Source organism: Macaca mulatta, chromosome X, assembly GCF_049350105.2.
Source record: "Macaca mulatta isolate MMU2019108-1 chromosome X, T2T-MMU8v2.0, whole genome shotgun sequence".
Taxonomy (NCBI): domain Eukaryota; kingdom Metazoa; phylum Chordata; class Mammalia; order Primates; family Cercopithecidae; genus Macaca; species Macaca mulatta.
The window spans coordinates 114,310,499-114,323,394 of NC_133426.1; the positions used below are offsets into that span (position 1 = coordinate 114,310,499).

The 12,896-nt window shown below is 45.4% G+C and overlaps 1 protein-coding gene across 1 annotated transcript in view; it reads left to right on the forward strand.

Annotated features, from left to right (window-relative positions):
• Window positions 1–12,896, forward strand: part of FRMPD3 (FERM and PDZ domain containing 3) — a 79,925-nt gene that overhangs the window by 14,019 nt on the left and 53,010 nt on the right. The window contains exons 4-6 of the mRNA XM_015127964.3: window positions 5,495–5,599; window positions 9,798–9,905; window positions 12,534–12,665. Of these exons, the coding sequence (XP_014983450.2) occupies window positions 5,495–5,599; window positions 9,798–9,905; window positions 12,534–12,665 (345 nt within the window). The remainder of the gene's footprint in view (window positions 1–5,494; window positions 5,600–9,797; window positions 9,906–12,533; window positions 12,666–12,896) is intronic.

Genomic DNA, 12,896 nt, shown 5'->3' on the forward strand with positions numbered 1-12,896 from the left:
GTCCTAGGCTCCCACAGTGGTTGCTATAGTAATTGATTATAAGTAGGCTCAGGTGTCAAAGGCAGTGAGCCAGAAGGGCGAATCAGTCAAAGCTTCAAGAACCTGAGTTTCATTTTTTTCAGTTACCGAAGTGGGGCCCTATCTTGCTCTAAAATATTTGGCCCTATACCTGACTTTGGTCAAGATCTGAGTGATCACAACCCTGACATCTGTACTAATACAGACACCAAATTTTAAAAATTGTCAAAAAATAACCAGCTGCTGAATTCTGCACTGAGGGAAAGGCAGACTCTCTTCTGTTCCTTATTCCACCAAGCTGCTGGTTTCACAGTTGCTTCAAGGGGCTTGCAGTGGCCCCAGAGGTACTTAGCAATTCTAGTCCCATGTTTCAGGCCAAAATTCATTTTAGCCAGAAAGGGTGCCTGCTGCAAAATGAGATTCCCAGCTGCTTGGAGAAAAAAATAGGGTCAGTGAAGAGCTCAAACATTCCAGCCTTAAGGTGCTCAATTAATGTATGCCTAATGGATTGGGATATCTTCAACAATGTTGATTTCTGGGCCCCACTCTTCCAGAGATTCTAACTTTTAAAATCTGGTATGAGCCTAGGCATCTGTGCTTTAACAAGCACTCCTCAGTGATTCTTATCATCAGGCAAGTTTTAAAAACAGCTGGTTAGTGCATGGTTATGAATTAGTGCAGAGGTTGGCAAACTGTTTCTCTGAAGGGCCATATAATTAGTATTTTAGGCTTTGCAAGCCATATGTGGTAGCACGAAAGCAGCCATAGGCAATACATAAATGAAGATCACGGCTGTGTTCCAGTAAAGCTTTATTTACAAAAACAGGTGGTGAGCAAGATTTGGCCTATGCAGGCCTGTAATATGCTGGCCCCTGAAGTGTATTATGCCTTCCTACTACCTCATTCACATTTTGACCAGGGCCTTTCCAATTCTCAACATTGTAATACAAAGGAGTGCCCCTAATATTACAAACTTCAAGCCCCACAGCTGAGCTTTGAAGATGCTTTGGGACAGGGAGGCCTCTGAGAGACCCCTCATATCACACTGCAAAGCAGGCCTCACCTGTGTCTGAGCATAAGGCTAGATGTGACTCCATGACATCTAGCAGAGACCAGCTGGCAATGAATGAGTCACCAGCATTAAGGCTAAAGACTGAGAATAGGATGGAATCTTAGAGACCGACAGGACAAGGGTCAATGAGGAATGAAGTATAAACAAGCTGAAAATAACTCTGAAACAGACACCTGGAAATGATTATAATCCCTGAAAATATTGGCAATTTCATTTCCTCCTTTGTGGTTTGTGCCTATAATTAACTGAATCTTTGGTTTTTCAGTGGTACAAACAGAAACTCACTAGGACAGGATCTAATCTTGCATCTTTGGTAGGGATAGCAAGGATGCCATCCTCTTCACTGTGGTGAATACATAAAAGGATACCAGTTGGGGTTCTTCATTTTTTGAGTCCATTACGTAACACCAAGGTAGAACCAGAACCAGTGGATGAAAGATCAGGAAAGGACTCCCAGCTTTAGCCTGCTGTGGGGGAACAATCACTAAGCAAAGGCTCAGGAAACGTGGGTTCTGGTTTCGGCTCTGCTACGCAATTATTTCAATACTTTGGGTAAAGTATATCCTCTTCCCAGGCCTCCATTTCACATGTGAAAATGAAGGTTGAGCTGCATGACCCATTCAGGTCTCTAGAGATGCCTCGTTCTACACACTGTGCCATGCAGTCATCTGAGGGCAGATGATGGCAGAGAAGAGAGGTGACTATCAGGTAGAAAGATTCCCCTTGCCTCATGTTTGTGGCACCTTGGTGGAACTTTGGATGACTGTGGAGATGGAATCAAACACAGCTGCCTGAGCATAGCTACAGATCTTTCTATCTATCTTGCCCCTTTCTCTTGCTTCTGCCTCAGCCTGCAGTCCCTGCTCAGGATTGGAGCACCAGGCTGTGCAACACACAGAGGCATTTATCAACTCCATGTATAATCAATACTGTAATCACTTTCTGCAACGATCTCCAGCTCTGGATTTCATTGTGCTATATTGTCTGCTGCCAACAAATTGCCCCTTTGGCTCAGGATGAGAAGTCTAAGGTTCCTTTAGCTCAATGGTTCTTAATCTTGGCTACATTTGGAAATCATCAGAAGCTTGAAAAAAAATACTGATGCTCAGACCTCACCCCAGGAATTCTGATGTAACTGGTCTGTGGTGGGCCCTGGGCTTCAGGATTTTTAAAAGCTCCTCCCAGCATTTCTACTATGCAGCCAAGACTGACACTCACTGCCTGAGTTCCCGCTGGACTCAGGTGAAACAAGTGGTTTTTTGCAGTCTCCCCTCTGTGGGAATGAGATTGCTGGCTCTGACGGAGAACACAGCTGGGACCAGGGCCCAAGACACAATGAGGATGTTTGTTTCTGATGTGTATCTTAGGGCCCTGCCCTCCTGTGGCTGATCTGGTAAATGAATCTCAACTGCAGTGTAAATGGTAGATAATAGCTTAATGTATTCCCAGCTGGCAGGGACCTTCAGGGCCTTAACACAAAGAAATTCCTGATTGTAAGACTTGGGCTCCATGGCAAGGCCCATAGGGGTGGTGGTTTGAAGTAGCCCCAGACCTGATTCACTCCCTAGTCCTCTTCATCTCAGTGAATAGCGAGTCCATTCTTTCAGTTGAAGTCTCTGTTTTCCTCACTCTTATATCCAATCAGTCAACATAGCATCCTAACTCAGTATTCAAAATATATCCAGAATTCACTCACTTTTCGACTCCATCACTACCATCCTAGCCCAAGCCTCCATCATGTTTTAACCATATTATTGCAGTTACAAATACTGTACTTACCCCCAACTGGTCTCCATGCTCTTGCCATTGTCCTCCTACACTCTGTTTTCCACACAGCAACCAGAGGCTTCCTTTTAAAATGCACATCAGACTCTGTTCAATCGAATCCCTCTAGTAGAGTGAAATCCAAAGTTCTCACCGTGGTTTACAAGATCCTCCATGACCCAGCCCCCAGCTGCCTCTCTGAGCATCTCCCGTCTTGCTCCTGCTCCATCACACCACACCAGCCACCTTGGCCTTCCTTGCTGTTCTTCATACACCTCAATTCACCTCAGGGCCTTTACTGTAGTTTCTGCCCAGAAGCCTTTCTCCGGATAGCCTGGTGGCTCTCTCTCCCTCACTTCCTTAAGTTTCTGCTTAATGTCTCATCCTTAGGTCTTCCCTGACCATCCTGTCTAAAATAACCTCCCACAGTGGCCGGGCGCCGTGGCTCATACCTGTATCCCAGTATTTTGGGAGGCCGAAGTGGGTGGATCACTTGAGGTCAGGAGTTCAAGACCAGCCTGGCCAACATGGTGAAACCCCATCTTTACCAAAAATACAAAAATTAGCTGGGCATGGTGATGCCTGCCTGTAGTCCCAGCTACTCGGGAGACTGAGGCAGGGGAATCACTTGAACTGGGGAGGCGGAAGTTGCAGTGAGCCGAGATCACACCACTGCACTCTAGCCTGGGTGACAGAGCGAGACTCCATCTCAGAAAAAAAAAAAAATTAAAAATATAACCCGCACAATCCTACTTGTGGATATATATCCAAGGGAATTGAAATTAGTATGCCGAAGAGCCATCGGCATTCCCGTGTTCATGGGAGCACTATTCACCATAGCCAAGATATGGAAACAACCTAAGTGTCCACCATTAGTAGATGAATGGATGAAGAAAATGTGGTATAAATACACAATGGAATACTATTCAGCCTTTAAGAAGAAGTAAATCCTGTCATTTGCTACAACATGGATGAACTTGGAGGACATTATCCTAAGTGAAATAATAATTATTATTATGATAAGCCAGACACAGAAAGACAAATACCGCATGATCTCACTTATATGCGGAATCTAAAAACGTCAAAATCATAGAAGTGGAGCATAGAATGGTGATTACTAGAGGCTAAGGTTGGGAGGGAATGGGGAGATGCTGTTCAAAGGATACAAAGGCTCACTTAGACAGGAGGAATAAGTTTTTGAGATCTATTGCACAGTATGGTGACTATAGTTAATAATAATGTATTATGTATTTCAAAATTGCTAATATAATACCCTCACTACTCCCACTCTAACTCACTCATTCTCTTGCGTAGTCCTTTACCCTGCCTTATTTTTCCTCATAGTCCTTCTTTACTACCTAAAAGATATTTATCGTCTGTCTATCCCTGCTGGAATGGACACTCCATGAGGCCAGGGAGTTTTGTCTGTCTTACTCACTGCTCTATCCCTCATCACCTAGAACAGTGTGTGGCATGTAGTAGGCCCTTGCTAAATTTGTCAAATGATTGAATAAATGCCCCCCACCCCCACCAAAGACAATGAGGATGCCCCTCAGCACGACCCCTGTATTCCTGATTGCTGGGCCATATGGAGCTAAGCAGGGAGCTAGAATCCAAGGGGCACCCAGGAAAGGCTTAGTTTCCAGTGTTTGCTAATCATGCTTCCACTAAAATTGTGGGAGAGTTTTCAAGAACTAAAAGCCAGTCAGGCATGGTGGCCTGTAAGCCCAGCACTTTGGGAGGCTGAGGCAGGTGGATCACCTAAGGTCAGGAGTTCAAGACCAGCCTGGCCAACATGGTGAGACCCCATCTCTACTAAAAATACAAAATTAGCTGGGTGTGGTGGCACATCACTGTAATCCCAGCTACTCAGGAGGCAAGGCTGGAGAATCACTTGAACCCAGGAAGTGGAGGTTGCGGTGAGCCGAGATTGCGCCATCTTGTCACCATCCAGCCTGGGTGACAAGAGTGAAACTCTGTCTCAAAAAAAAAATTTAAAAAAAAATACAAGCCTGGCTGATTTTGGGGGCATTTCTTACAGAATTGGATAAACAAAGTGGTGCCGAGCCCAAAACTAGAAAGCCAGGAGACTTGGGTTAAATCTCTCACATCTCTATTCCCCAATAGTGTAGTAACTGTGGAAAAATCCTTTTGGAGTGCTAGGTCTCCTTTCTCCCACATCTAAAACAGTATTTATTATGCAACTCCTTCCTAGGGGCAGGGCATGTCTGTGAGATGAATAAGATCATTTCTGTAAATTCTTTGGGATGCTTATATTCAGATGTAATTTAAAAAAAGACATCTTTTAGGTCTATCTCACATTAAGAAAACCAAATATATAAAAACTCAATGTATGTTATTACTAAAGAACTTTTGCAAACTCACCTAGGCCTAGAATATTAATAGTGGGGTTCAATCTACCCAAATTCAATTCATGCCCAGCTGTTTCAGAACACACCAATTATACAGGGAAGCATTTAGCACATTGCCTTGCACCTCGTAGGGAATCAATATTTATTTATTGACTCCTTGATCAGTAATGCAAAGTGTACCTGTACTGGGACATCTTAACTCTGACGTGACAAAGGTTAGGCTTTCCCTAGATATGGAGAACTCACCATCTCTCTGTTCTTTTTCCAGTCCCCCAAATCTGCTTTCATCAGTGCTGCGAAGAAGGCCAAGCTGAGGTCCAATCCTGTGAAGGTTCGATTTTCTGAACAGGTGGCAGTTGGAGAAACAGATGCAGTAAGTATAGCTTTGGCTCCATCTCCTCAGCCCCTGGCCATAATCTGCCTGGCTGTCAAGCTCTTGCTCTGGGGCTACTTATAGTGGACAGCTTTCCCAGTGGATTAGAGTGGGAGCGTCCAGGTGCTGGAGGGGGGAAAGTGGTAAGTGAAGAGGGATATGTGACATCCAGAGAGGCCCCAGGTATTGTGGGGAGAAGGAATATATATATTGATTCGCTCAAGATCCTTCTGATGCTTAGAGAAATTTCCATCCCTAACACAGTAGCTTACACTCAGAGCAAGTGCTCCATAAACATCTTTTGCTACTTGATAGAAACAAGAAGGAAGTAGTGGCTTCTTGAAGACCCAGGGAATGAGTGGCTGGTGAAATTGAGCTCTCTTCACATTTAAGTGATCTTGCAACTCCACATCTTGACTGGAAAAGGCCATGCAGTGATGAGTGAAGTTACCTAAGGGAAATGATACAGACTCTCATTAAGTCACCAAGTTTTTATTAGGCACCTGCTATGTTCTTAGCACTAGAGGGGAGGCAAAATAAATACCTGTTGCCTGCTACCAGATACCTCTCAGTGATGTTGAGGGGGACAAGTGGTTCAGATTAAGACAATACAAAATCTGCTACTGGGTGGTATTGTTTCAAAGGACAGGTAATATTTGACAGCCCATGCCATGCAGCTGCCAATTTGGGGAGTCTTGGCCAGCCACAGTGTTTCTCATTGCTTCGGGAGGTTTACATGCAATGAACTGTCGGCTCCAGATGTGCAAATGAGAAGAGGCAGGTGAAGAGCAGAAAAGAAGTGTGTTAAGCAGTCATGCATTCTGGCTGAGTTCCTCAGGAATCTGCAGAAGTTAGTAATATCCCAGTGGGGATGGAGGGGATAGCTAGAGCTAACAGGCACTTGTGTGCTTTTGATAGCTGTGATGGGCAGATCTATCTGGAGGCCCTTGGCATTTATGTGCTGAGGCACAGCCACAGTTGTCGGGAGAAGATAGCAGGCCCAGACAGAGCAGGGAAATCAGCAGGGTGCCAGGCACTTCTATATTATTTGAGGTAGAGTTAGTGAGAAGAAGAGATGGAGGACACAGGTGTCTTCCATCTCCATTTCCCTGACTCTCATTCCCAAACTCAGCCTATGCCCTCCTCCATCTCTGCATGAGGAAGGCTGGCAAACCCAGGGGACTACAAGACCCCACTGGGCAAGCTGTCTGAATAATTGATGGTTGGGATCTGTGTCAATCCTAGAAGAAAAGGTTTAAGAGAAGTGATAATTGGTGAGCAGAGGGGAAAAGGAGTAATATGGAGCCCCTGCAAATCAGGGTGAAATAGACCCCAAGGTCCAAGTAACCAGGAGGATATTTGTGTCCTGAGTGCTTGAAAACGCAGAGGACGTATGACTTGGATTTGGGAAGTATGAACAGGTGCATCCTATCCCATCTCAACATTGCAGAGTAATCCATCAACGGCAGGCCACCCAGTGAAGAACTCCTTCCCTTCCTCCCCACTCCCCTCCCCTCTTGTCTCTTCCTCTCCCTTCTACTTCCCCTTCTCCACTTTCTCCTTCCTCCACCATGATTCCCCTCTCCATACCTCACAGCTAGGCTACAGGCACAGCTAGGTTATAAGCATAAGGATGCCCCCACTCCAGTCTAATCTGAATGCAAATGCCACAGAGTAGCTAGGACCCACCTAGAGTTACTTCTTTCTCAGTCAGGCCACCAGGCATAGTGTGAGGCTCTTGTCTGGGTGAGAGATAGACATCAATCTTCCAACTCTTGCTGCACTCGTGAAATTACCTGATGTTACAACAGCACCCTCCTCCATGCTGCCGCCAGTATGGACCATAGCAGCCTCATCACAGGTAGGGACCTGGGGGAGTCCAGGCCCAGGTGACTCCAGGCTCTCCTATCAACCCTTTCCTTTTGTGTCCCAAGGCTTTATTAAGCAGCCAGAGCAAAAATAAATCCTGTGGGCATTCCTTGCCAACTCTATTTTTAAGCAAATTCAATTAAGTAATTATCTGAGTCCGACCCAGTGTGCTAAATAAAACCTGCCACCGCTGGGATCTGGGGCCTCTAGGCCTGGCAGGAGCAAGGCATCTCAAGATCAGGGAGGGAAGCAGGGAGTCACACTCTTCCAATTTTATATACCATCATTTCCCACCTTGGCTTGACCACAGCCAAGCTTATCTCTTGGCTCCTCACCACCATCAACCATACCCCAACCCAGGAGGATTTGCTTGTTCCTCTTCCCATGCTTTGTCCATGATCCATGACAGTCTCTAGGTCTGGACTGTTCTCATCTGGCTTCTCAAATCATCCACACCCACTGTCTCCTTCAAAATCAAAATCCAATTTGCTTTAAGTAGGAAACTTTAGCCATGTTATACCTGTTGGTTTGATAATATGTGTGTGTGCCAAGTCACTACAACAAGAATTTAAGACTGGACTTAAATCTCCTGTAGCTCTCATAGAGACTTAGCATAGTGCTGGGCATACAGTAGAGGTTCAGTGAATGCCCAGTGAATTAAGGAATCTGGTTATCTCTGCAGCTTTTCCATTCCTGTAGAACTGATGATGATGTTGGCCCAGGGAAACGGTTGGGATGAGAGTGATCATTCAATAAGTGCACATCAAGCACCTACTGCCCATTCATTCAGCAGCGATTTATTGTGCACCAAATGTGTGCCAGGAACTTTGTTTAGTGTTGGGACTACAAAGATAAATAGGACATGGTCTTTGTGTTCTCATTTCACCATTTGATTGTGAAAGACAAATATCCTTCAAAAATATGATAAAGGTGAGTTTCGGCAACATAGCGAGACCCTGTCTCTACAAAAAGTAAAAAAATTAGCTAGGTGTAGTGGCACATGCCCGTAGTCCTAGTTATTTGGGAGGCTGAGGTGGGAGGATCACTTGAGCCCAGGGGTTTGAGGCTGCAGTGAGCTGTGATTGCACTACTGCACTCCAGCCTAGGCGATAGAGCGAGACCCTGTCTCAACAAAACAAAACAAAACAAAATACGGTAAGAGCATTGCGAGAAGTGTGCATAAATTGCTATAGGAATGCATGGAAGGATCAGGTCCAAGTATTTGATGATATTAGACCAAGGCTTTACAGAATACATATTTGAGCTGGGTTTTGAAGGATAAATAGGAGTTTGCCAAAGAGGAAAAGAGAAAGGCAGGGGGAACAGCTTTTCTTTCTTTCTTTCTTTTAGAGTCCTCAGAGAAAGAGAACAGCCTTTATTTAGTGAATTTTTATTAAGAATGTCTTAATCGGAGTCAGTACCGCCCACTCCTAGAGAACTTTTGAAAATGTCTGAGGGCCAGGCATGGTGACTGTCACCTGTAATCCCAGCTGGTACTAGAGAGGCTGAGGCAGGATGATCGCTTGAACTCAGGAGGCAGATGTTGCAGTGAGCCGAGATCACACCACTGCACTCCAGCCTGGGCGACAAAGTGAGACTCCGTCTCAAAAAAAGAAAAAGGAAAGTTAAAAAAAAAAAAAAAAAGAAAGAAAGAAAGAAAAAGAAAGAAAATGTCTGAGGGTGTTTCAGGTCATCCCAATGCTTTGGTGTGCTACTGGCACTTCATGTCTCAGGGTGGGTTGTGCAGGGAGTGGGACGGTCCCTGAATAATGAAGAATCATCGGAGGTGTGGAGGTGTGAAAGAGGCGTGGGTACTAGGAATAGGCAGGGGCCAGGTCAGAAAGGGCCTAGGGCAGGGAAAAGGCAGAGCAAAGGTCTTGACAGGACATGATCTTGGCTTGTGAAGAGCCTCAGGGAAAGGGAGGTATCAGGAGATAAGATCAGTCTGGAAGCTTTGTAGCAGGTGTTTAAAAAATGTCAGAGATGAGATCAGGTGGGTGAGATAGACTCCAAAGGAGGCCTCTCGTCAGCCCTTCAGGGGATATGTAGTGATCCCTATGCTCTGATCTGTGGAGGTTTGAACTACAGTAGAATATGGGTGCTCCATGATGTCAAATGGAGGCGAGCTTTTGATATGGCTCAGTGTCTTGTTGGGGAATTTGGTTCTGGTCCCCATGTATTATCGATCTGCTCTTTCCTCTGTCTCTGTCTTCCTACACCTTTGGCTCTCTGTCTCCATCACCTTTTCTCCTTTTTCACACCCTTCCTCTGGCTTCCTACCTCCTTTTAAATGAGCCCCTCTCCTTGTCCTTTCCCTGCTTGTTCACAGAAAATGATGAAGAAAGAAGCTCTCCTCCTCATCCCCAACGTCCTGAAGGTTTTCTTAGAAAATGGGCAGATCAAGTCATTCACATTTGATGGTCGGACCACTGTTAAGGTACATACAGTCTCCTCCCCTGGCCAGCATTGCCCTCTCCAGAGTACACGCGGTTGTGTGTCCTGTGTTCCTCTGAGTCTGCACATAGCTGCTTGCCACTGGAGTAAGGTGGCCTTTAAGTTCTGGATGCTTGTTAGCACAAGGCTGCAAAAATGCAGATGAGAGTGGTGGTAGAAGTTTGCATGCCCAACTGTGTGCTGGTAGTTGTTAAACCGTGTGTGTGCACTTACACTTGTGAACTGCTTTGTGTTTGTGTTACATGGGGTCCTTCAGGACTCTTAAGAACTAAGGAATATGAAATCATTAAGCCATTTATAAAGCAATAGTGATTTATATTGATACAATGACACCTACATAAGTTTATGCATAGAAATCAACACAGTCTCTTGGGAGATTAGCTTAGCTATGCCTTGCCTTTTAAATAACAGCCTGATCTCAAGCACTGAACCAAGAATTGAAATGTCCAGCCACAGCCCCTTTGGCTATTCTTTTCACAGGAAGAGCAATTACTGAACTGTGATTCTTAACAGCTCAGCCAGGTGTCAGAAAGTCCTAGTGACTTTTCTCTAATCCTTAGGAATAGAAGTGATGATATGATTCACCCCCAGATTCAACTCTGCTCTGGGACAGAAATATCCATTCCTGCATCTTCTGGACTCTCTCCAGAAAAAGAATGCCATCCCCAGAATGAGTATTTTAATGCAACTAATGCTGCCCAAACTGCTGGGCAGCTACAGCGCCTGCCCAGAAAACCTAACTTGGTCCACAGGTACCCTGAGGTTCCCATACTGGGACCAAGGCAATCCTATAAGTAAAGAAATTCTTGGGCCAGCAAACGTTTGCTAAGAGGAGTTATCAGGTACTCAAAATGGGTCTTGCCAGTGATTTTCAACCAGGATTGGTGCTTCCCACTCTTAGAGAGCTTTTGGAAATGTCTAAAGGTGTTTTAGGTCATCCCAATGATTTGGTGTGCTACTGGCATTTTGTGTTTTAGGGTCAGAGATGCTAAGTGCTCTGCAGGGAGGGGGACAGTCCCTGAATGGAGAAGTTTTTTGAAAGGCTTAGGCCTAGGTGGGTCCCCCAGGGGACCTAGGACCAAAACATACTACTTAGGGTGCCATAGAATGTTCTTTTGGCTATTGAAAGGGGCATGGGAGGGGGCATTGAAACAGAACTAGACCACCCAGAAGGTGCCCAAATGTGCCTTCTCCAGATGTGAATATCGCTTTGTGTCAGAATTCTCCTTGGTGGTTTATTCGTGGCTTGGTATGTCCATTGTGGACTCTGTCTCCATACTGGAGGGTTTAGTGCCCTCTCTTTCCCCTTGGAGGCTTCTCTGAAGTTCTCCCACCTCACATCATCAGTGCCATTGTGGCTTCCAGGTAGCCCTAGCCTTCCAAGACAGCAGTGTTCCCCTCGCTTGTGATCTCAATCTAACTCCAGGAAGGGTGTGCTGGCGACTTATTGGAGCTTTGACAGGCTGCCAAGCCACTTGTCCCAGAGAGGTACCTGGGTGAATTGACAGCCTGGCACAGGGGCTGTTACACTTGTAACACCAGTTGGCAATCACCGGATTGGCTGTCCACAATCCCAGTGCAGCCAAACTGCAAAGAAAACCTCATCTGTCCCTGACAGAGCTCCAGCAACACTGGCGCCTCTGTGACTACTTGGACAACACAAAGAGATGCTCTCAAGTACCCACCAATTTCCAGCCTAACATTTGAATAACTGAACGTCTTTCAGTGTTCATTAAGGAGCTTGTTTGGCAACTGTGGTTGTAAGGATGTTTCATATTCCCAAGCTTGATTCTTTCCAGCCTTTCGGGGCTGAGAGATGCTGACTCCATGAACACACACATTGGAGCCCAGTGTATAAGCCAAAGTCACAGCAAATCAGTGGCAGAAGTCTCAAAACTGATATTTGTGCAGCCCCTACTGATATGTTTCCAGACACCCTAATATTAAAAGTAGGGCAGCAGAGCAGACAGAACCCAGAAGTAGTCAGATTTATGACTGTACACAAAACACATGACATAGTTCCTCTGCGTGGATACATTTTTCAAGTTGCTAAATTGATCATCTATAAAATCCAGTTATGGTCAAAAGTGAACATTTTGCCAGTAACTCAAGTCACTTGATTTAGATTATGAATCCAGAAATAGTATACTTTTTAATCATATAAAAGTCACTTTTGCTTTTATTCATTCCTAAGAGTTGACAGACAATCCCAAGTGGATCTTCTGACTTATAAGAGAAGGTGAAGGGAGAACCAACACAGTGCCTGGCACTTAGTAAGCATTTAAAAGATAATGTGTTGAGTGGAAGGAAAGAGGTAGGGAGGGAGAGACATGACCTTCTTTTGCCATATGCCTGGCCAGGTGAAATTCAGAAACACCTACCTCTAACCCCCTGCACCTCTCCCCAGGGCCCAGGCCTCTGAGCAGCACTCATGGATCACTTTACTCATTGTGGATCACAGACCCTGGGCTACCATAAAGGCCAGTGTTGCAGACTTCTACCCAGGACTATATTTCTTTTCTTGGTGTTTAATCCCCCCTCCCATGTTGGTGCTTAGAATAGCTTAGGGCCAGAACCAATCTCCCTCTCAAGGCTCTTTTCTGTCCCACAGGATGTGATGGTAACATTACAGGACCGCCTTTCCCTGAGGTACATTGAGCACTTTGCTCTTGTCCTTGAGTATGCCGGACCAGAACAGAATCACAAGTTTCTGCTTCTTCAGGACAAGCAACCCCTGGCTTATGTAAGTAACTCTTTTTTCCAGATAGCTTTGCATGTGGCCTCTAATAGAGAAGACCCAAGGCACTCACTGTCTGGAAAATTCATGATGCTATGCTCAGTCGGTTCCCAGAAGTCACAGTTCTCACCCAAAGCTGATATTATCCACCTCCAGAGGGCTTTTGGCAGTGGCCTTTGTGAGCTGAGAAGAGCATGAAGATCATTAGTCTTGGTCTCTAGGGGGAAGAGTATGGGG